The sequence below is a fragment of the Myripristis murdjan genome, chromosome 16 (assembly GCF_902150065.1).
Source record: "Myripristis murdjan chromosome 16, fMyrMur1.1, whole genome shotgun sequence".
NCBI classification, from domain to species: Eukaryota; Metazoa; Chordata; class Actinopteri; order Holocentriformes; family Holocentridae; genus Myripristis; species Myripristis murdjan.
This window is the reverse complement of record NC_043995.1, coordinates 9099711-9123902: the sequence shown is the minus strand read 5'-3', so window position 1 is coordinate 9123902 and position 24192 is coordinate 9099711. Positions and strand designations below refer to the sequence as shown.

At 39.4% G+C, this 24192-nt stretch overlaps 2 protein-coding genes and 1 non-coding gene across 3 annotated transcripts in view; 2 read left to right on the top strand and 1 right to left on the bottom strand.

Annotated features, from left to right (window-relative positions):
- The window catches only part of adamts16 (ADAM metallopeptidase with thrombospondin type 1 motif, 16), a 63146-nt gene extending 62455 nt beyond the window's left edge, over positions 1-691 (top strand). Inside the window, exons 23-24 of the mRNA XM_030072074.1 lie at positions 311-458; positions 576-691. Coding sequence (XP_029927934.1) covers positions 311-458; positions 576-691 — 264 coding nt within the window. The remainder of the gene's footprint in view (positions 1-310; positions 459-575) is intronic.
- Positions 692-6019: 5328 nt separating this feature from the next.
- On the bottom strand, positions 6020-6091 carry trnae-cuc (transfer RNA glutamic acid (anticodon CUC)). Its single transcript has one exon. It is a non-coding gene; the product is annotated as a tRNA-Glu (tRNA).
- A 796-nt stretch (positions 6092-6887) lies between these two features.
- ice1 (KIAA0947-like (H. sapiens)) lies at positions 6888-23153 on the top strand. The gene is made up of 22 exons (XM_030071855.1): positions 6888-7214; positions 7440-7498; positions 8178-8212; positions 8319-8337; positions 8970-9063; positions 9280-9356; positions 9469-9506; positions 9615-9697; positions 9874-9950; positions 10107-10144; positions 10257-10339; positions 10727-10763; positions 11093-11149; positions 11301-11384; positions 12894-13255; positions 13595-16225; positions 17490-17658; positions 18442-18602; positions 20213-20403; positions 21018-21118; positions 21339-21437; positions 21839-23153. Exons 1-22 carry the CDS (start codon positions 7125-7127, stop codon positions 22018-22020), a joined length of 4767 nt encoding a protein of 1588 aa, XP_029927715.1. The 5' UTR covers positions 6888-7124; the 3' UTR covers positions 22021-23153.
- Positions 23154-24192: the final 1039 nt, after the last annotated feature.

Sequence of the window (24192 nt, the reverse complement as noted above, 5' to 3'; positions counted from 1 at the left end):
CAGATTGAGAACTACAAACCTCTGGTGCTAGAAACAACTCCTCACAGTGCATCAGTGTTGACAGTTTCACAGGATGTTATGATATGCTCTTGCTATCTTTACTTTTTTGTGGTGAAAGGGCACAAGGATGGAGAGTACCTTTGCTGGTTTTAGTCTATTAGGAATACAGCCAAAATATCCAGTGAATTGACCAAGTTTGTCTATTTTTGCAGGAACTTGAAATGAAAAATGTACTTGCTGAATGAATAAAAATGGAAATAGTACCTTGTAGCCAATGCACTGGAGTCACTGTATCCCCTGCCCTCCACAGTGCACGGTGACATGTGGAGGAGGCGTGCAGGCCAGGACAGTGCAGTGTCTGGCCCAGGGGAAGCCCTCCCCCGGGTGTGTCCTCCACCTGAAGCCCACCATGTCCCAGGCCTGCAACACCAACTTCTGCCCACAACCAGAGAAGAAAGGTACCGAGCTGCTTGCATCACTCACTACTACTCTGAAACTATTCTTCTTGGAGTCAACAGTCTGAAATTAATGTCCAGAATTTATAAACAAGTCCTTCTTCCTTGCTTTTTCCACAGACCTGGTGTGTAAGGATTACTTCAACTGGTGTTATCTGGTTCCCCAGCATGGAGTCTGCAACCACAAGTTCTACGGCAAGCAGTGTTGCAACTCCTGCTCGAACTCCAACCTATAATCACAAGAAGTGACTCTGTGTTTCTGGCACGGGCAGAAAAAATAGATAGACAGACAAGAGACTACATTTGATGTCCATGCTTGAAAAGACTTTTTTTGCCCTAAAAGCATGTGGCAAGCACTGAAAAACAAAAGACATTTCAATGGAAGTGGAGGAGAGCTGCAGCACCCTTTCTTCTCCTTGCGATGCCGGACATCTAGACACAAGAACTTGATGCTGACAGCACTACATGGGAATGTGATTAAGACAGCACAGATAAAAGTGAAGAGAATGAGGATCGGAACCAAGAAAATGGGAATCTTGACTAAAAATGAATAGGAAGGACATGTCCAAAAGAAACTGAAGCCCTGAACAATGGCCAACTGAGAAAAAAATAGCATACAAAGTTTCAGGTGGTGCTACCCGACAACATGTGAAACAATTGTCTATGGTGCCATTCTTCTTTGTTTACAGCACACAAAAATGTAAAATGGAAAGTTGGGGCTTGATAAGGACAAACTGATGTTCCGAAGAGGAGGCACAAAAGAAAATGTCATGTTGATTTAAGACTGGATGACGACAGGCTGGGATCAATTAAAGAGGGCTTTCTCAACATGTGGACAGTAGCAGGAGGCTAACAGTTGTCTCCTCACATGAGAGAGCTTACAGGATGCTCTGGGCTTTTATACTCAAAGGTGCTACAACATTTTGTCCTCTGTCACCAAATCAGTGTGAAATCCTCAAGTGTTAGAGAGGAGCAAATCAATTGTGTGACCTGTGTACAGTATTGGTTGTTTTATTTATTGGCTTTACAATACAGTGTTGCTGGAAAACTGTATTAACAAGCACTATAAATGTGTTCTTTTTATTATTGTAGCCCAAGTCTATTACCCTCATATTTTGTATTATGTTTCCTAAGATTCCATGCTGACAAATTGCACCTTGTTTTTTATCGAAAACAACTATTTTATTTCATTTTTGCAGACAATTTTTGTTATGTTAAACCCCCCAATTGATAGACTTAGTCAACAGTGATTTACAACTTCTCTTTAGTGGATAATGTGTATCAGTAACAAAGGTTATGAGCATGCTGTTTTTATAGCCACTGCTCCTTTTTCCCATTATACCCTTCCTCCAAATCCTACAGTAATTCACAAGGCAGTCATGTATTGCATGCATTGATAAAGAAACAAGAATTATGCTATTCATGTTGGCTACTGTTACAAAGCACTGAACGATGGTGGTTGATGCTTTTTCAAGGTGATTACTCAGATGAAATGACAATAAACAAATGTATTTTCCTGTCAGCAGCTCTGCTGTAGCGTGACTCCTAATTTCATTTTCTATCCAGGGGGGTGTAAGTCCATCAAAATCGAACTGCATTCTTATTGTAATGGGGAAAAAAGGCTGAGGAAGGCAACATAATCCCTCCTCTCATCCTTCCTGGCAGACATGTTACGGAGCAACCTTCGTCAGGGTAGTGTTGTCATTGTCATCATGCCCTGACAAAGGAGTTTACTCCAAAAGCAGTAAGCCAATAAAGATGATTGCAGGGATCAAGTTGCCCTCCTAAACCTCTTTTCCCATTGCTATTAGGTTCAGGTCCCTGGACTGAGCACCTCTTCAGCACTCCTTTTGAAAACATTTTTCCTCAGCAGGTGACCTGCCAGCACATCACTCTATCGGCAGGGGTTAGGTGGAACTCCATTGTGAAATTGCATCCAATTCTGGCCTGACCTATATCATAGGAAACCGAGTATTTACTGAGCCCTGTGGCCTAATTCTATCCTATTTTCAGCAAAACAGGGTCTTTAGGCTGCAGTGGAGCGCAGCACATAAGCCAGCACCCCGGCTAACAGTCATGCCAATGTGGTATGAGCCATTTCAACACCTATGACATATTGTGTCTGGGCTCTCCCTTTACTCGTTTCTCAACAAGCCAAGGAGACACAGATGCCCAAAACATCATCATCATTGTCATAATCCCCGCAGTCTAAGGAGACAGGGGGAAGGAGAGGAAGGAAGAGTGTGAGAAGAGACAGATGAAACAGTGAGAAAGGAGGGAAGGAAGTAGAGCACCTCATGTATTCAGTGCTGTTATAGAAAAGTACTAGAAGAGGGAGTGAGCGACACAGAGAGGAGGCTAGAGAGAAAAAAGGGGTTTTCCTCCCTGTCAGCCACCTCACTGTAGTTGATTAATAGCTGGTCAGCTGTGGGCACTGTGAATGAAGGCCAGTGTGTGTGTGTGTGTGTGTGTGTGTGTGTGTATCTGGTGTGTATGTGGGGGGGTATCTTTGGACACGAGTACATTTAAATTTGTATACACTAGCATTGTAATTTGTATTACTGAGTGAATGTAGACCAGGGTAAAGAGTTTTGGTTTCAAGGCAAAAGTCTTCAATCAATGCAAACTCAAACAAGAGGTTCAGATACACACAAATCTGTTCCATTATCTGCAACATACATCCCTACCCCCCGCACACAAACACACACACAGCTTGAATCATTATTGCATGTCTGCTGACAAAAGCAGTGTGTGTGTGTCAGTGTTTCTCAGAGTCAGATTTCTCTAACCCCCCTCCACACACACACGGACACACGGACACACACACACACACAGAGAAGTTTCTGGAATGCACTGTCATCAGCCACTTTGCACCCCAGTCAAGTCAAAACTTAATCTTACGGAGGAGAGGAGAAGAGAAGAGAAGAGAAGAGAAGAGAAGAGAAGAGAAGAGAAGAGAGAAAAAATCTGCTGTCTGTTCCCATCATTGTAATAGGGCCATTTAACCCTGACAACCATCAAAATGTAGCAGTGTGCATCAGTAATAAGTCAGCAGTAGAAAGTCATGCAAGTACTGCTAGAAAAATGGGACATAAGGAAACATTCTCCCATTTCCTCACAAAGTCTAGTTGGTTATGGGCATGTTAAATGTGAAATTAATCAATTATGTCAGTGTGGAATGAAGAACATCTTCAGAACTACAATCTGCACTACAGAACTCAAACTGGGACCAAAATGTGGCCACAAACAGGATCAAAACTGACATTATTCTCAACCAATTACCGTTATTCAAAATGGTAGCATATTTTCTCTCTATTATTTGATATTTTACTGCATATGTTTCACGCATAACTCGCTTGCACATAAAAACCTCATAAGTCCTGTTTTTGATTTTCTTGTTTTTAACTGAAGTGAAGGTTTACAGGGTTTTTAATAGGCTTAGAAAGTGCTAAGCGTCATTATAAAGCTGAAAAAAATATATAACTTGGCAGCAATTCAAAAAGGCTGACTCGTTGAGATAACAAGGCTCTCATTAGACAGAGTGTTTGTTTTCACCTCTGTAAGGCACTATAAATTACTTTTGAAGTTTCACAAAGAACAATTTGAAACAGAGCAACTAAAAGGGTGAAAAAACAACAGAGAAGGAGGAAGGGCACTGTGACAGCAGGTATTTCTGTGTGCACAAGGATAGATATAGATCTGACATATCCCTCCTGCAGATAGCAATGGTGATTGAAACAAATCTTGCGACATCCAAAGTGTTACTAACCCATGTCAGATAACAGACACAGAGAAAGCATGCATGTCCCCCCTTTCTTTTTCACTTTAAAGGAAAACTATGCTATCTCTGACTGCATCTGCATTGGAAGCGTGAGCCCTGCAGCCTAGAGGCTACACTCACAAAGTTCATCTGAAGTTAGACGGTATTATCTTTCCATCAGGATGCACCAACAGCAATCCCAGCACCTTTAGCTGCTTCCTCTTAAATATCCCCAGATCTGAAACAAAGTGCTGCCGGGCTAATCACAACAAACTGGAGCACTTATCTTCAATAACTTCAGTAACTAAGCAGTAAAAATTAATGTAGAGATAATTATTTCCAAATAGTCAACTACTGCTTGTCAGAAGACAAGCAGCCCTATTTTCTCTTTAATGCCCGTACTTTATCATGAATTACAATGCTTTGCATCATGTTACCTGATATTATGTTTCATGCCACTACATCATCACACCACTGTTACATTGTGTTATACTGCATTGCATTACCAAATATCTTGATGCATTGAGTTATACTGCTTTCTATTACACTGTTGTGTTGTGTTACATGGCATTGCACTGCAGTACATTGTGTTACATTACTAACTGCCCCTAGGGGGCGGTAAACTAAATATCTGGAAGAAGCATAGGCCTATCATTTGCTTTGTGTGAGCTACCATCATGAAATCCAAAACATTCAGGCAAGTGTGAAAACCTGTTTGTTAATCCTGATAGATTTTACAGATATGGAAAATAGGGTCCTGTAAACTGTTATTTGTATTTGACCATTTTTAAAGATGGGCCACATAAAAAATGAGAGCTGATATCACCCACCCAAACACACATACATACACACATACATACATACATACATACATACATACATAAAGTAATGTAATGTTATGTAATATGTAGACCTACACAAAGATTGATGTGTAGGCCTATGACAGATGGGGAATGTTTCTCTCTCTCTCTCTCTCTCTCTCTCTCTCTCTCTCTCTCTCTCTCTCTCTCTGTGTGTGTGTGTGTGTGTGAGAGAGAGAGAGAGAGAGAGAGAGACAGACAGACAGACAGAGAGACAGAGAGACAGACACACAGAAAGAGAATTTTAAGGTAGGCCCATATTATTTTCTGAAATTCTGATAAACCTCTTACATAAATGCTTTGTGCCAATAAAGCACACTGGGTTGAAATGCTATTAAATCAGATGGAGTGTATAAGAAGGAAAAGAGAGATAGAGCAAGAGAGAAACAGATAGATGCAGAGGAGAGAGGGAGGCTGTTATCTGTCCAACAGCACCATCTGCTGACTAGGTGTAAAAATGACAGTAACTGCACTCTGCCACCCTACAGCAAAACCTACATAGCAAAAAAAAAAAAAAAAAAAAAAAAAAAACACTGACTACCAATAATAGACTTTTAAGGATACAAGGAAGTTTATTTGTCATTATACAACAGGTTGAATAACATCAAGCTCAAGTTAACGTTTCGTTAAAGCCCCAAATCACTGTTGGACACAGTCTCAAAGGGCTTTTTGAGCCCACAGCAGACAAAAGAGGAAGACAGCCCCTGACTGACACCTCATCACAGGCAAGAAAAAACTTCACCAAAAACAGCGCATTGTCACATGGTGTGAATCCTGTAGTATTTAATTTTCATCTCACCGCTCTTACATTTGGAGATTGATTTCTAGCATAACTATGTTGAGACAGACTACACTGACCGGGATATATTTTCAGTGATACTGATGACTAGGTATAGCGGTTGGCCTGTAATCAGTGGGACTCACCATTTAGGATCAAAACAGTGTTCCCTGACCGGGAATCGAACCCGGGCCGCGGCGGTGAGAGCGCCGAATCCTAACCACTAGACCACCAGGGAGCGGTGTAAGTGACACAGCAAAAAATGGCTATTATATAAACATTACACTATATTAGTCGTATTATAGTGTATGACTATTTAGTATTTCCTTTTCTTTTCTTTTTTTTTTTTTTTTAAATAATGATTCTAGCCTATTCCAGTTTACTCTAGTTCATGATTTCTCAAATTACAGGGATGGGTGAGGAGTGTACTAGTCTAGTAGTAATTATCAACTTGTATTCTCAATATATGAAGCACGAACGACATGATGTAACATGAGCTAACTATTTGGAGTAAATTTGACATGTCTAAGTAATTTAAAGAAGTTTTGACATTTTTTCAGAACTTATTCTGTAAAATCAACGCAAAAATAAGTACATGTACTATGAAAACTATGAAAAATCTAGACATGTTTCCTCCTCACATTCACAGAAAGTGCATCTGTTGTTTATAGTTGGGAAGAATTTACAAAGATCAGCTTTCACAGGATGTGTAAAATGTAGAACAGAACTATCATTTTATTTGGAATTTTATTTATGAGGTAACACAAACAGTTTCCCATTGTTTTCTAATTAAATACACCCATCTCTACTGACACACAGGAACGATGATGAGCTCACACAGCCCGACCCCTGCCGCCAACAGTGCGGCGCCACCGTCAGCACCAGGCTTGTTTTGCTACGCCCCCATTGTTGTTTCCACGAGGTGCCTGAACCAAATTATGAAAGACGGATAAACATCGACTAAAATTATACTTCAGCGGCTATAAATATAATATATGACTGAATGCGCAATTGCGGTCAACGCTCAGTGTGTAGCAAGCTTTAAAAAAAAAATGGCGGCATGTTGTTAATGTAATACCTCCGCGGTGCTGTCGGGCATTTACTTTAAGCTACTCCTGTGGGGTCCTGACGTGGGTCCTGAGTCAACGTGGGAGACGCGAAAATGTGAAGTTGTGAGGCAACTTGTGTGAATTTCGTGTCTCTGGGATTTGTTCATTTCTGGCCTAAAAATAAAGGACGAACGTGCGAGCTGCGGCCGAGCTGATCTTACCATGATGCCGGGGGAGAACCAGTCCAAAGCCGTTCGAATAGCAGCGGACGCGACGGTTGGAAAATGTCAGAACTGCTGTGTTTTGAACCAGGTCAGCTCACTTTGTCAGTTTTTATCCTAAACAAGTATATTTTACGCCGTTTTGTACCTAGTTTGTAAAGTAATTTGTAGGTAATGTAATAATTGTAGGAAAGTTTTAAGTTAAGCGGCGGTAAAGTAGGTGCTTTTTTAACGGACGCGACGGGTTTTCTGTTTTCATTTTACCGACTTGTTTTCCTAACTTCCCTGACTGTTTTGTTTTTATCTCGTATTGCAGAACCTCAACGAATATGTGGCTTCCTTCCTTGCACTGAAACAGAAAATAATGGATTCAGAGTGAGTAAATCACAGTTTTAACGTCGCTACTATGCTCTGTACCCAGCTAGCTAGCGTTAGTAGCGGAAACTTGTGGTTGATGTTATGACAGCAGTACAAGTAGCCAAATAAATAACGTCAGCTCAGAGGAAAACAAACAACAAGGTGGGCTAGCGTCACTTGGCTTTTGAAGGTCCGTCCCTCCCATCAGACATCACTTAAAAGTCAAAACAAAATGAGCCTGGTAGCGAGATCAGCAGCAAGTTAACGTACTATTTAATTGTATTTCCTTAAAGGTACTAAGCAGATAGCTGTTGCAGAGTTCAAAACCTTTGTAACAAACAGCTCATAAATGAATTATAATCCTAGGTTAGGTTTGGTAGCCTGCTTGATAGCAGCTGCCAGAATTATCTTGATTTTCAAAACATGAACTGATATCAATCTCAGGTTTATTGTCACTGAGTTGAAGTGTCTCTTTCCTGTGTGAATGTGTAGCTAAGGGCTCGCTAAACAATGCTGTCACCAGACTGGTGGTGTGAACATATTCAGTGATTCTAATATCTACATGTGTGTGTGTGTGTGTGTGTGTGTGTGTGTGTGTGTGTGTGTGTGTGTGTGTGTGTGTGTGTGTGTGTGTGCGTGTGTCAGTCAGAAAGTCATGTGATAGTGATTCTCTTAATATGTTCCCTCCCCTTTCTAGTCATTTGCTGAGCAAATATCAAGAGAAACACAGTGATATCCTTTTTGGTATAGCTTGAAATGTCTTTACATATTCCTTTTAACCAACTCAATTGCTTCATTTGGCCAGTTGTCTGTATTGTATTCCTTGACTGTTCATTACAGCTTCAGAGATCGCAAAGGTTTGTTTTTTTGTTTATCCTGCAGCATGTATTTTAAAGACTTTTTTACCCTATACTATAACTGTAGTAATGAACATTAAAAGCCTGAAACATTGCTTTACCAAAGGAAAATGTGAGCTTTTAAGAATTGAGTGATAATATTTGTTTATCTCCAGAAGCTGTTATATGAATGAATGAATATTTTTTTTTCATTTGCATATTATGCCAAATTATTTGGCCCATCCCACACAAGATTACACTGTTACTAGTCAACAATTAAAGAAACTTCTTTGTATGATAACAAACTAGCTATAAATGTTGTCTTCTGTGGATGCTTTGATAATCCTCTATTTACATGCCTGAGCATATACATAGAGTTACTGATTTATTTATTCAGGTTTGTTGTTGCTATGCATAGCAGTGAACTGTGCTGAGGATCAAAATCAGATATGTAAAGAAATTTGTTTAGTACTGTTTGTTGTTTCTGGAAAGCCCAATGTTGAGTAATGGTAACAATAATAATAACAGTAATAATAATAATAATTTCACTGACTGGAGACTAACTTCAGTGTAAGGCACTTGAGAACTCAGAGCATCATATCGTTTTTTTTATGGTAGTTAATGCAGTTGTGTTTCCAACTTGTCTTATGCAGTGAAATAATCAGACTCCAGGGACAATTGGAAGAGCTGCAAGTCAAGCACAATGCAGATTATGAGATGGTGCGAGCAGAGCTGGAGGAAAAGAAGGTAGGCCCTGGATCTGTCGACACCTGTTTGAAAGGCTTTTCCTAGTGTTGCAGATGGTGTATCTGCCTTTCTCTAAACATTAGAGCCAAACTTCTTTTTACAAAACTCTAACACATAATACCAGCCATCTTCAAATCAGTTTCCAGTTTTTCCACAATGTTTCTGGCTTTTTTCTTCTTTGCGTTGCTGATAAGCCTACTGTGTTTGCCGTCATAGTGCGCTCTCAATGCCTATGGGCAGACGCTTGAAGAGATGGACAAACTGAAGGAGGAAAATAGCAAAACAGTGACACAGTAAGAGATGACACTAATCTTAAGACCACACTTGTAAATTGAACCTGAATATGATCCTGTTGACATGTTAACTTGTTTTTGTTTGTTTGTTTTCTTTTCTTTTAATCCTTAGGAATAAGAAACTTGAGGACCAGATAAAGGATATGGAAGGTATTTGACATTAACTTGGTGTAAACTGCTCCAATCACATTAAATTATAGATAAACATAGTGTGAAATGTGCCTCTGATATTCTTTACACTGTCTTTCAAATCCATAGCACTAACAGAGAAGCAGACCCTTGAAAATGCACAGCTGAAGAGGGAGAAAGTCTCACTTGAAGTTGACTTGCAGAAAACACAGGTAGGCAAAGGAGTAATACATGTACAATACAATACATAATGAAGTTTAAGTAATCATATATAACTGGCCAAGGACACCAAGCCGATATTCTAGTCTTCAAAAGCTTTACGTATTCCTGCTTAGATATGAATCAGAACGTTGTATCATCTTTATCTTTATCGTCTTCACTTCTCCAGGAATATATGAAGACCTCTCAGGCACTGGCAGAACAAGTTGCAAAATTAAGAGAGGAGAATGCCAAGACAGTAATCATGTAAGAATTAGCAACACAATGTGATATGGATGTGATTTTGATAGTTGTTTTGTATTTTTCTTGTACTTGCTCCATTGTTTGTCTACTTGTGTTTGTGAGAGATCCCATTTGAATGTTAATTGTCTGAAAACTTTCCATGGTTTTGTCCATCAACAGAAAGACCACACTTGAAAATCAGCTTAGACACCTTGAAGGTTGGTATTTTAAAACAATTCAACTTGGATAATGCAAAATACAATAAAATTAAATTTAAAAGGGGCATGATTACATTCATGGCTAAATTGTTCTTAATTTCCTCCCTTTCAGAATCATCCCACAAGCAGAGTCACCAAATATCCCAACTGATGAGAGAGAAAGCCCTACTAGAGAGGAACATGCATGACCTTCAGGTGCAGTAGTGACCTCTGACCGTGTTATTGTTTGGCTGTATGAGTTCTAACATTGTCAAAATCTGCTAGATGATAATATCTCTCTCTATTTTTTGACTGAAAGACATTGTATTTTTCTTTGCATTTTATTTTATTTTTGTTTGATAAGCCACTTGGAGAAATAGTTAATGTATTAGCACCTAAACTTACCAATAAGTTATAAGATTCTGATAAAAGGCTTGCTAGATAATCTTTATGGAGACTAAGGCATGTGAACAAGATGATTGTTGGAACTGCCAGTTTGAGTTGTTTTTTTTGTGTGTACATGTCAAGTACCTGGTAAAGTGATTGTAATGTCTCTCTCTTTTTTTATAAGTGTTTAATATTTTATTTTTTTATGTATTGCAGGTGAGGTTGCTGCGATTGGAGCGAGAGAGGAGCAAAGGTAAGAAGAATGTCGAAAAGAATTTACAGCTACAATTATCAAAAATAGTTTTTTCTTATTTGATCTAAAGCTCATTTCTTTTCAGAAAACTGTTTTCAGGAAACTAGCTAAATTGTGTTATTGACTATTCATTTTAGAAAATTTAGCAAGGTTTTTGAGCAGGTTTCAAGCAAACTGCAGTAATTAAACTCGCACTGTTTATGAAAGACCACACAAATCTGAAGTGAAAACTAATTGTGAAACTGAAATTGCAGCCACAGTTGTTTTCTCCATAACTGCACCATTTTACTGTGTTAACTTGCAAAATATTTTTTTTCTTGTTTTGACAGAGTATAGGAGCTCATCAACTCAAGCAACTGTGCCTGAGGAGCCTAAAGTGGACAAGGGTACGCAGTTGGTCTCACTAATTTTGTATAATATTTTACATTAACTGAATTAGATGTTCACACACACCATATTGATGCGACATTGATACCATGATGCAACTTGTTATAATATTTATGTTGCAATGTATGGATGTTTACATGTATTCCACAGAAAAGGTGCGACTGCTGCTAAAGAATCTGTGGGACTGTGTGGCACCTCAGCAGCCGCTGTCCGCAAACACATTGAACTTACCTGGTGAGTTAGTCTTAAAGTGTGCAAAATCTGCAATAAATCATCCTGCAGATTGTAGGATGTGCCTTGTCACAGCTGCAGAACTAGTTAAATCTAGCCTAACTCTTCTGACATTTTGGGGCTCGTTCAGAAAACTTCATGGTACGATAGTGCCATAATAGTGGCATGCAAAATCTGCACCTGGTAATGTTACCTAATTCATATATTTACCACAGCAGTGAATATTGTTATCCTCACTTGTACCCTTGGTGACAGTCAATCAAAACTATCATGTTAATTAGGCTTTTAATATTAAACCTCTTGTATACATTACCGTCCTGTGTGTCAGTGCAGTGGACAGCACAGACCTGTCAGAACAGCAGAGATGACCAAAATGCTCTCTTGCAGACCTCTGTATTTGTCAGAAAAAGAAAAAAAAACAACTCAAAATCATGCATCTCCACTGCAGCTATAAACTGAATGTTATTAGATGGAATTAGATGGCTTTTGTAGCTGTTATCAGCAAGCAGTCAATAATGGCAAAACCAGCAGATGAGTCATATTTATTAAATATTTTAATGTGTTCCAAATGACAGTTGAGTTTTTAAAAATAATAATTTACATTTATTTTAATCATTAATATATAATAACATAATTGTGGAAATGAATGCAGGCATACAAAGCAACCATCTTATTTGCTGGTGTCTAAGTTATGCCAGTTTTGTAAGGCAGCTTCTCCGTTTTGTTTTGAATAGCAAGAATATTTGCCAATAACACGCAGCTTGAAATGCGGCCACCATCTCTCAAATGACAGTTCTTTCAGGACAAACACTGGGCAGGAAGTGGTGTGGTTTTGTGAATGTTGCGTGAGACAGTGCAGTTGGATTGCATTGTGGATTTGATGTGGAAAATGGGGACATATTAATGCCAGTTGTAATGTAACCCAGCTAAATCCTATCCTTGTGCAATCTGCATGCAAGGTGTGAAAGGAACCAAATAGTACTCAACACAATCCTGGTGACTTCTTGCTTAATAAATATTGAATCACAAATTTTTTAGTCTTTAAGTGTATACACAGAATGTTATATCTTTAAACCATACCACTGGCAAATTTGGGAGAATGGTGCTGAAGAAACATGATACAATCACAATCATATGAACCAGTGGAGGCTTGTAATTTTTGGGCAACTTGTCCTGATAACAGCTTTTTTTTTTTTTTTTTTGCATTTTCACCATCTTTGATGTGTTTGTTTGTTAATTTATTTTCTCTCAGGCAGGCTGTAATCATGACTATTTCAAACCTAGTTTTAAATTTGTAACTGTTAAAATAGCTGATGTCTGTAAAATCTATTCTATCCTGTCATCTCTATCCTAATGTTAATCCATATCTCTTATCCAACACCTGAAAATTTGAGAGGATTAAGATGAATATTCATATTTTTGATCCCCTTGTTAATACATTTAAGGGTTGACATAAAATTATCAGTAAACATCAGTAATGAAGTATTTCTGTCTTTTGTCTTGTGATTTCAGAGGCCTGTTCCAATCAACCTTTCCAGGCATCTTCAGAGAACAGGCTGCACTCTCAGCAAGTTAAATGTGACTGGTCCCATTCTGCTTCTCAGAGATTCCATGAATCTCAGTATAACCCTAATCAATCAAAAGAGACTCTTCCAACACTTCCAATGTCTACTGCACGTGTGCACAAAGCCATTGAGGTCCAAGCATCTCTACAGTGCACCAGTGACATGAGGCAAACAGACTCTACCAACAAGCAGTGGAAGGCATGCGTTATGGAGGACTCATCTACTGTCTTGGATATTGATTTAGATATTAAGGAGATACTGATGATGTTTAAGCCGTTGCCTCCCTGCCTGTCCCCAGTGCCTGATTTGGTGAGAATTGAATTCACAATTTCTTTAATGAGAATACGTTGCATAGTAATCACTGCTGATAGGCATTTTTGTCTTGTTTATAGCATGAAGCCAGTACTACTTGCTGTTAAGCTAATAATTGTTTTGTACTGTGTACCTTGCACCAATTCTGAGAAAAATACACCAAATTAAATGAATGAACAAGTAATTCACAGAATAGTCAGAAAAGCTGGAGTCTGTCATCACTTTTAAAAATGAATGTTCATGTTTGGTTGTTTTCTTCCTTCTTTCTTTCTTTCTTTCTTTGTTTGTTTCTTTCTTTCTTTCTTTCTTTCTTTCTTTCTTTCTTTCTTTTTTTAGTGCATAGAGGTGGACTCATTGGAGAAAGAGGATATGGAGACAGAAAGCCAACTCAAACACACTAATGAATCAACCTCCATACTCCCAACATCCAAGTCAAGCCATGATCCTGATTCCTGTAGACTAGCAGCAGATCAAACTGTGGACTTGGCAGTGGGCAGAACACAGAATATGGAAGATATTTCCAGTGAAGATAATTCTGAGCACTTTAGGCACCATGAGTCAACTGGCATTAGTGAAATGAAGCCCAAAAGAGACAGTGCAGACACTGCAGAAATAACTAATGTTGAAGACACAGGAACTGAGCAAGTCCCCAAAACTGCGCAGTTACCATTATCATCAAAATCGTCATCTGCATCAGACAGAACACTTTTGGTTGAGGTAGCATCAATAGCCACTGAAAGTGAAGGGCCACAGTGCACTTCAGATCCCACCAGCAGTCTGTCTGTGAACACGTGCATCTTAAAAACTCCACTTTTTCACACTGAAGATAGTGGAGGAGTATCAGTGGAGCATACTCAAGGAGAGGCAGGGGAAGATGAATCAGCAGGTATTTCAAAGATGGATGTAGTGGCAAACACTTGTGATGCCACTGCTGCTGGAGTAATGACCAGTATTGGTGGAGAATCACAAAGACAAAAGAATAATGATGTAGCCTCTGAAGCAGTACCAGATACATTGTCAGTTATTTCCACAACATCCACTGGCTTCATTCAAGATAGTGAGGTTACAAATGGAAAACATGCAGCAGTAGGAGAAACTTGTCAAGATTCAAGCGATTTGGGACTGGGCAGTCAGGACACAATGGAGATGGTCTGTAGGTCTCAGGAAACTGAAGTCAAAGAGACTCTTGGAGAGGACACAGACGTTCTTGAAGATCAGCCTTGGTTGTCTGGGGTAGCAGTGAGAAACAGTGTCAGTGGTGTCTCAGCTAAAAAACTTAAAGAGAGAGATGGAGATGATGCCACTACGAAATGTCATGGGGAAGCTCTTGAAGCAGAATCAGAAGAGAAGCCAGCTTCCTCAGTGGAGTCAAACAATGATAAAGCATCTGGAAAGCTGTCACTTCATAAGTCTGTAGTGTTCAAGATGGTGGATAAAGGAGAGACCCTCACTGACCAGGAATCTGGTAATGCAAATCATGCATCCACAAATGACTTTTACACAAAGACATTGGACAATGCTGCCATAGCTGAACATAGTGGCAATGGAATTTCTCTCTGTGAGTCTCAGGAGATAATTCAGACTGCTGGCTGTGAATCAATGGAGAGAAGTGTGCATCCTTTGAGTTCTGCATCTCTGTTACCCACTGTAAAACAAGAACCTTCTAAACTTCTCATACAGCCAGAAAAGGGTAATATTGATGTCTCTCTGACTAAAAGCAAACAACTAACAACCAACGTAAAAACTCTTGAGCCTGTAACCAAGTCAGTAGATGAAAGTGCTGAAGGAAAAGATGTTCTCATAGATCCTCGCAAGGCCAGACTAAATTCAGGTGACAAGAAAGTTTCGACTGACACCAGACTTGACTTGTTGGCTTGTTCTCACCCCATTGTTAGCCCGACTGACCCACTGAAGCAAGGAGCTGCTACTACAAATGGACCAATTAAATCTGGTTATTCATGTGAAGAACTCAGTCCACATATGACAAGAGAAAAGGTCTCCCTGAGAAGCTCAGCAGCAGGTTTACCTGCAGCAACTGTAGCTCAACAACCGTTAATAGGCCAAGTTCGCTCTGAAATGGGCCCTCCACTTCCTCCTCTCCTAGCCCCTCTGAGCGCCACACCTCCAAAGGTTCACAAACCAGTCAATCCAAGGCAGGCTATAGAGAAACTCTCCTTTCCCTCACCAATGGATAGATTGGCTTCTCCAACCACCACTCCAGTTCAGGCCCACATGACATGCCACACTCAGAAACAGAATTCCCCATCGCAAAGAAGTCCCCTCCCTCCAAGTGGAGTTCCTTCATCACCACTTCAGTTTGGCTCTGCTACTCCCAAGCATGCTGTGCCAGTTCCAGGTCGCCTTCCTTTGTCCGCTTTGAATTCCTCTTCTTCTTCCTCTAGTCCATCTCAGGAAAACTCCATGAGGATGCTTGACACCATGTATCCAGAACTCTCTGCTCGTGCCCGAACTCTAAGCATTCTCAGGGGAAATGTTGGAACTACACCTACAACAACTGTAGGTCAGATATCTGGCTTTAAAACCATCACCTCCTCTTCAACCGCTTTCACCAAGACTGAGCTGAGAGGAGACAAAACTGAGCAGAAAGGAGAGAAGAGACCTGCTATTGGTTTGCCCCAACCCAAAAACAACAAATGGCTTAGGCTAGACAGCTCCTCCAGTAGTCACATGCACAAGGTATTGCCTTCCTCCACCACAGCCAGTGCAGACGAAAGTACCTCAGTACAGTCTTCAAGTCCTGAAGGGTTTAAAAATGAAATGGCCTCTCAATCTGTGGAACCTGCAGAGAAAACTGTAATAGCTAAGTCTTTGGAGAAAATCCAAAAACAGTGCTTCGATCTATTGCCTGTGATCAAGAGTCATCTGTATGTTGGGAACCTGTCCAAAAAGCCCGTCCTGAGAGACGAGGAGAAGGAGGTCATTTCCAAGATCTGTCAAAGCAGTTCGGTGAGTACATTGTTGTACTGTGCTTATATGTACTCAGTGGCCTCTTTATTAGGTCCACCTGTATAGTCTAATGCAGTTCTATGCAACGCTCAGCCATGAATTCTAACTTTTAAGAAAGTTTATTATGTTCAGTTTTTGTTGACATTGTGGAGAAAGTGTAAATGTAATTCTATATCTAGGCTATAATTGAGGTAGTTTGCAGATACTACAGTACTGGTCTTGTACCATATTATTTTTAAAGGTGTTTACAATTTTTTGTCCTCCATATTTATATACATGAGAGGGATGGAACATTAGTAACCCCTCTCAATAAAATGCAGTGCAGTACAACAGCACCACTAACTGTGATATGGTGTCATTCTCATCTGCCCAAATGAACCAAACCAAGAGTACACCCTCAAGAATGCTTGCAGTGGACATGCCCCTATATTAACAAGGATGAACTTGACGACTTTAGGTGCTAACACTCCAAAGCTATCATGTGTTGTTCTTGTGTGTTAGGCAAGAACAACAGAACAGTGCTGCAGTATACATATTTACCAAGTGTATGTTTGTTTGTTTGTTTGTTCCTTGTTTAGGACAACTATTTTTGAAAGACTAAAGTCTTATTCCCTTAGTATGCCTGCCGGTATTATAAAATATAGCCAAATGACAGAACTTCACTGGTGAGCTGTTTGTGTGTTGTTCATAAAAGTAGTTGGGGCGGGTATAGTTTCCCTTGCTATTATTACTGTTGTAATGCATGATGAGGTGGCTGAAATAACCGCAGACTCTGCAGGAGGGAGAAAAGACAGTGATAATGGATTGCATGGATGAGCAAGAAGCAGATGCATGAAGGAGAAATGATAAGCATGATGTGCAAAAGTGACAGGGGAAAAACATCAGGTGCTCACGGGTATGAGGCAGAAAACTCCATGTATATGCAAGATGCTAAGTTGAAGAAACCTCAATAGGAGTCTCCCCAGAGGTATACTTAAGGCACACTCACCCAGAGCAGGAACATAATAAAATGCCCTAAAAATCAAAATAAAAGGATGCCAAAAAAACATGACTGTTTCAATCAACATTTGCTCTTCCTTGGGACATGACTGGAAAGAGGTGTCAGATGACAGCAGATGCCGCTACCTCTGATTTTTGCCTCAGTATGCCATTATCAAAGGCAATTTAACTAATTTCCTACCCTGTGCAAGTGTGTTTGAATTACACCTGTGGCCTCAGTTATCTATTAATATGAAGTGCATGTTATATTTTTTTTACCCCACAGGATATTGCAGATGATATGATTTTAGCCATCTTGAGTGAGCTGAAGACACAGAGAGGAGCTCTGAGTGGAAATTACATGCAGGCCCTGTGTCGGGTCCACACGGGGATCTGCAGACAGAAGAATGACTGGGAGAAGGCTCATATCCTGGCCTACAGTATCCTCAGAGAAGGTTAGCATTGCATATACTATGTGCATCTGATGCATTAAGGGCCTTTTCTGACTGCCAGTTTAGGCTTTAGTCCATTACTCTTGGTACTCTTGTTGCCCCATTAATGTTATACTCTCTTATTTGCTTGTCAGTTTCTCCACAACTAAACAGATTGATAGAGCTTTTTAAAAAGGGTCTGGCACTGTATATATATAAAACAAGTTTCCTGGTTAGTCATTGTTATTGAGGTTATAATAGCCTTATGTTTTTGCCCTGCTGATAAATGGGGCCAAGGACAGACATGTCGGTCCATCCATGCAACACTTATCTCTTCTCTCAAAATCTGCACAACAAATGGCCATGACATTTGGTAAGCACATTCATGGGGATTACCACTGCCAGTTTTGGTGACTTTGTATCCCTTCCCACTAGCACCACCACTGGGCAAAAATTTGGGTTGCACAAAAAATCTTTAATGGAGCAGATTACCATGAAATGTGATAAGCACATTCATGCTACCCAGAGGATGCACCTATTAATTTTGGTGACCCTTTGACCTTTCCTGCAGCGCTACGCTTATGCCAATATGTCAGTTTGTACATATAAGATATCCTGAAATTGTTTTTTGTTTTTTGTTTTTTTTACGTGGTATTTGGTGAGTGCATTTATACTCCTCAAAGGAAGTTTTCTCTTTGGTGACTCTTTGACCTTTCTTGTAGTGCCAATAGTATGTCAAAGGAGCACAACCAGATAACCACTTCTGTTTAATTTTCTTTTCTTTTTATTCCCTCTATCTTGCTACAGATCTACCAGATCCGGCTAAGCTGATTCTGTTTATGGTGACAACATGGCCCAAAATCCTCTCACATGGTGGTGGTCTGTGTCAGGCCATACAGACTGTCACCAGGCTGAAAGCACAAGGAGAAGTCCTCAACTGCCTTGCCAGATACCTTGGCTGGGAAAAGGTAAAGAATGCATTGGTAGGGATGGATCTGTGGTTTGTGTGAATTATTTGAATGATGTCAAGCTTTATGACATAGGTTATTTCCTGTTATGTTCGAATGAAGTGACTGGGTTTACATTTAGGGCTGCTTGGTTAGATATTTTGATAGTTTTGTTGTTAGCATAATTGCTGCCATGATTACTGCAGCGTGACTACAAAAATGTGCCTGGTTTGACCTCGGTGAACAGCAGCTGTACTGTTGAGCAGTTGTCAGACACTGATTATTTACACCGTTAAATAGTGCCAATTCATTTTTTATATGAAATAATTTCAAAAGTCCAGACGTCGGTGAAGTGGAGGGTCCTGTGTCCCTCTGTTAATTTTGACATGGTTTTACTAGCCTTCATCACTCCACTAAAACAAATCCGTAGATGGTTCATAGATTCTATTTTTATCCATAACAACCATACCTGAATGGCTGGGTGCATCAATGGCACTAGCATTGTGTTAGCCTGCCACATGTTACAGTCAGCCTTCTTTGTTATTTTCTTGTACTTTCTTTTGTTTCTGGTGATAGTTCAGTCTCCAACTGTGAATCAAATCCGTTTAATGTTCCCTAAATAAATCCAAAGTGATACTTATTTTTGGCTTAGCAGGTGTCATTGTTTGCTAGTTTGATTAACAAGATTGAGATGACCAGACTTTTTCTAAGTGATATGTAAAACCTGCTTGAAGTGACTATATAACAATGGTCATTATTCAAAAACATTAGACTGTGACTGTTCCACTGTGTCATGTAATAAATACAGGCAACAGCCAAAATCAAGGAAATCCCAACAATACAGAGTTGAAGACATGATTAGGTCCACCAGAGCAGCTACAGAGCAATCACAAAAGTGTCTGCAGAGTTTGTAATACCTGTCTGTTGTCCAAGGTGAGGTCTTTGAAAGACACAGCCAACCTCTGGTGAACATCCTACAGAAAAATGAGCAGACAGAAAACAAAACAAAAAATTGTGTACCATCATAGTCATGAAACTAAATTTCCCTCTTCCAAACACACTCACTGATGGACTCCAAAACACAAGCCACTTTCACTCACATATCTTACTGTTTTTATGCTGTTGTTTTTGTTCATCTACTTTTTGTTCATTCTATTCTGTCGATGTGAAGCACTGTCTAATTATATTTACTATGCAAAGAGACGGTATATTTCAAAGTTTCTTATCTTAGCCATGCAATTCTCATTTTGGGGGGGAAATAAAGCCCCGCTATGTGACTTGACCCCCTCCAGAAAGGTAGATAAAATACAATATTTTTTTAAATGATGTCATCTTTACAAATTTGTTATTTTTCATTATTGTATTTTAGCCCTGTCTTTTCATGCTTCAGCTAGATTTTATCACCAATATAAACTAAAAGCAGCACAGGGGAAAAAGCTTCTTTGAGTATTTTAGACACCTGAAGGGAGCTCTGCTCTGAGCACTTGTTGGGTTTTACCCTGCACACTTACAAGTTTTAATTCAGTTCATGATCCCTGTCATTCCTTGTCTTTCCCATCTTTCATGTCTGTACACTTTCTAATTAAACACAAATGACTAAAAAAAAACAACATATTTCTTTGTCTGCTCAGAACCCTCCCTGTGATATTGACCAGTTGATCTTCAGTACAGTGTCTGAGATCCGGGCCGGGTCAGGCTTGTCTTTCACCAAACATAGTCGGTACGGTGATGACCTGGGGACGAAGGCTTGGGAGCTTGTGTTCACACTGGAGCTCCTTTGCACACACAAGACATGGAGTTGGACATATGAAAATCTATTGGGGTAAATGTGTTTTTGTTTTTTTCCTTTAACCTAACATGCCAGTGACCTCATTTTTTGTTTTGTAAAGACATTCTCTGTATTATCTAAAAGTTCCTTTTTGGTGTTTTAAATGGTAGTTGATTACACTGATAACTGATTGTAGGGTTTATTTGAAAATTGCAGTGTCAAAATTAACAGTGTTAGAAACACCAACACAAACCTTGCTTTGAATCGTAAAAATTAATTAATATTATTGAACTTGTTTTAAAAAAAAAAAAATGCAAAAAGAGATTAGAAGGAAAAAAAACTGAAAATTTGGGACAGAAAGACAAGAAAACTTTATAATTATGTAGTTAAATATCAGATTTCTTGTGTTTAAGTGCATGTGGAAAGCATCTAAAAGTAGTCTGAGGCTGTGCTCAGGCACCTTTCATGAGCATTTAAATCCAGTAAAACTGAAACAAAAATTGTAACCCTTCTGTCATTACGTCAAGTATTTCAAGATGGAGAGGCGGTGGAGACCAATAATTGGTCAATCCTTCCACAATAGCTGTCGTGTAAAACTACTAAAAATAATAAGAAGAAGAAGAAACAGCAGCCTGTGCACCTGTGCTGATCTTTTCTGCTTTTTACAGCAAAGAGTTGTGGCCACTGATGAACACCTGGGTGTCACAGGGCAGAGACCAGCAAACACCCATCTCTCATGTGACTGTGGCCACTGTCCTCAGACTCATTGGTCAGTTGTTTTGATAACTTGTCTCTCAGTTTATGTAATTTATGTTACATGGGATGTGATATTATTGTTTTATAATCTAGTGTGAACACGTTCCTTTGAGAACCTGGCACAGATGTTTGGGGGAATGAAAAACTGAATGTTGTGCGTGAAAAACCATAACCTATAATGGCCGTTAAGAAATTGTGGACTATATCAGTTTTCTCTTTCTTTTTGTAAACAGGGCGCCTCAGTCAACGGGGAATCAAGCAGAGGTGTGGTTCCTCTGTGGTCACTGTCGCCAATATCATGAATACATTTGGTAGACATGGACATGCTGAAGGTATGAAAAATGAAGAAAACTCCTTTAGGTTTAGGATGAATAACTACGTGGTACACACCCTCTATCATGTGCTGGGAGAGCTCCCCATTTCTCACACCTGGTATTGGTCTTGTCTCTTTAAACACAAGTCCCTGGAGATGAATGTGTTTGTATAATAAATTATTCTCCTTCCGTGGTGTGTGTACACAAATGCTTGCCTGTGTGCATGAGAACAGATTTCATCACCTGTCACTCCATCCCAGCATGCCTTTGTTTGCATGTTTGCACTGCAGTCATGTTTCTTTGCTGAATTTCTTTATTTCTGCCATCCACTTTGGGCGGCAGAGAGGAAGGCAGACAGCAGGCGCATTTTGAATGAGACAAATAACGCTTTTCTTCCTGTCATTTCTTCTTCCATGCAGGTGTGCCATGGGAGGTCCAGTTAGCAGCCATCTACTGCATCTATGACCTGTCTCCCTGCAACCCCAAGCAAGCCCTGGATGCTATAGCAGGGTGGAGAGGAGAAACAACTGGGATGGTCCCTCTCGCCATCACCAGCTGCATTAACCAGATAGCCTGTGTCTGCAGACAGGTCAAGAGCTGAGAGAGAGGGAGACATAGATATGCACATAGACATCCATATCACCTCATTCTGTACCTATTCTGGTGTCAGATTAATCTGTGATAGTCATGTTTAACAAGAGGGTGAGGTTTGAGAACATTACACATAATTATAGGTTGAGTTGCATACTATATTTTTACTACCAGGTATCTGCAGGTCCATAGCAAGTCTTGAGAAGCATTGGGTGTCTTGAATGTAGTTTAACCCTTTGAAACCTGGATCATCATCAGACTTCTTGTGTTTAAATGTGTTCTGACACCCTTTCACAAGCATCTGACCCATTGAAACCTAAGTAAATACACTTGATTTTTTTTTTTTTCCCCCAAAAAAACCTGCAAAACGGTGATGAGCAACTTGGCAAGATATGACTTGAAAAATTAGTCACAAAAGACTTAAAAATGATTAAAATTATATTACATGGGAAATTACTCTAAAACAAATGTAAAAACAAAAAAAGAAAAACAAATACCTGAACACAAAATTACTAAAAATATTGTTAAAAATATTACAATGTCGTGTAGTTATATTATAATAACTAATTAAAATGTAGCCAAAAAAGCCTAACATTTCCTCTTAAAAATGAAAAATAAAAAGAAATGATGTGAATTTGTTCAGAGTGTGAAATAAAACGTCGGAAAATAGAAGTCCCTGCTACCCTCCAGTTTCTGGGTTTCAAAAAAGTGTAGCCTTTAGGCCATCAGCACTGTTTGACATCAGAATGAGGCCTTTTTCTTTGTGCAGTTCTTCATTAGTGACAACGAACATCATATAAATCTGTATTCCTTTACTGTTAGTGTTTGATGTCTCTATGTATGTGATCTTCAAAGACAATAACTTCAGCTTGCTGCAGCCTGTAGGCACCCTGTCACAAATGCACTGATAAGTTACCATCTGTCTCTCAGGTAATACTCTAAACTGCTCTCCAAGCACGTTGACATTGGTTCTGACTCTTTATCTGTGGTGCTACTATTGTACATTTGTTTTGTAAATCATTGTAAATATAAAATGTTAATTTTTGTAACAGTGAGACAAGTTTGCCTTTGGTTGTTTTGTATAGTCAAACCATAACTTCAGAAGGTTATTTTTTCACATTAAAGTTTTAAAACCAAACTATATCATCTTGTCTGTTACTGAACCCCACCCCCCAAATATACACATCCCTAAACATAGCTGAAACACACACACACACACACACACACACACACACACACACTACATGGTCATCCGTTTACCACTGACATTGACTGCTGATTACAAGTTATTCTTAAAGCTGATACAATAGTGCTGTATCTTATACCGTCGTAAAGCCTGATTGGTCCTCTTTCCAATGAGATACAAATTGTAAGGATCCTGCATTTCTGGAATGAGTGACACCGGTAATTGTGTAGGAAAATCCACTGCAATATTTTTTCAGTTGATAATTTCTCTCATTTAACAATACCGATTGGCGTTGTTTTATACCGTTAGAAAGCCTGATTTTTTTTTTTTTTTTTTTGAGTGGAGCAAAATCCCATTCAATGTCCTTTCAGTCAATCAAAATTCCCTTCAATGTTCTTCTTTTGGTAATTTAAATTGCACTCACAGGTGTACCTAACTGGCACTTAATTGACAGCATATGGCAAAATGAGAAAATTAATAAAATTGTTATTGTGCTTCCCACCTATCTAGCTGTGTTGCCTCATCCTTACAGTTATACCCTATTTTTAAGGGGACTGGCATTCCAACAGTATAACTCACAAATCCAATTGGTCTTATCACAGGGGAGAAATGATCAACTGGAAACACACTGTATGGGATTTTCTCCAAAAAAAAAAAAAAAAAAAAAGGTTGCTTCCCACACAATTACCGGTGTCACTCATTCCAGAAATGTAGGATCCTTACAAGTTGCATCTCATTGGAAAGAGGACCAATCAGGCTTTACAACGGTATAAGATACAACACTAGTGGGTATAAATAAAGGGGAGAAATTATAGACTGAAAACGCGGTGCAGAACTTTTTTTTGCCTTGTTTAGTTAAACTAAACTAAATAACTGAGGGTGAAGAGATGAGCCTCTCTTAATTAAACTGTAACGAGTGCACCGCAGTGGTCCCATAAAACAGTGACAAAGAGGTGGCGACTTATGATCCTGCCAAATCACTACCATAACGTACCC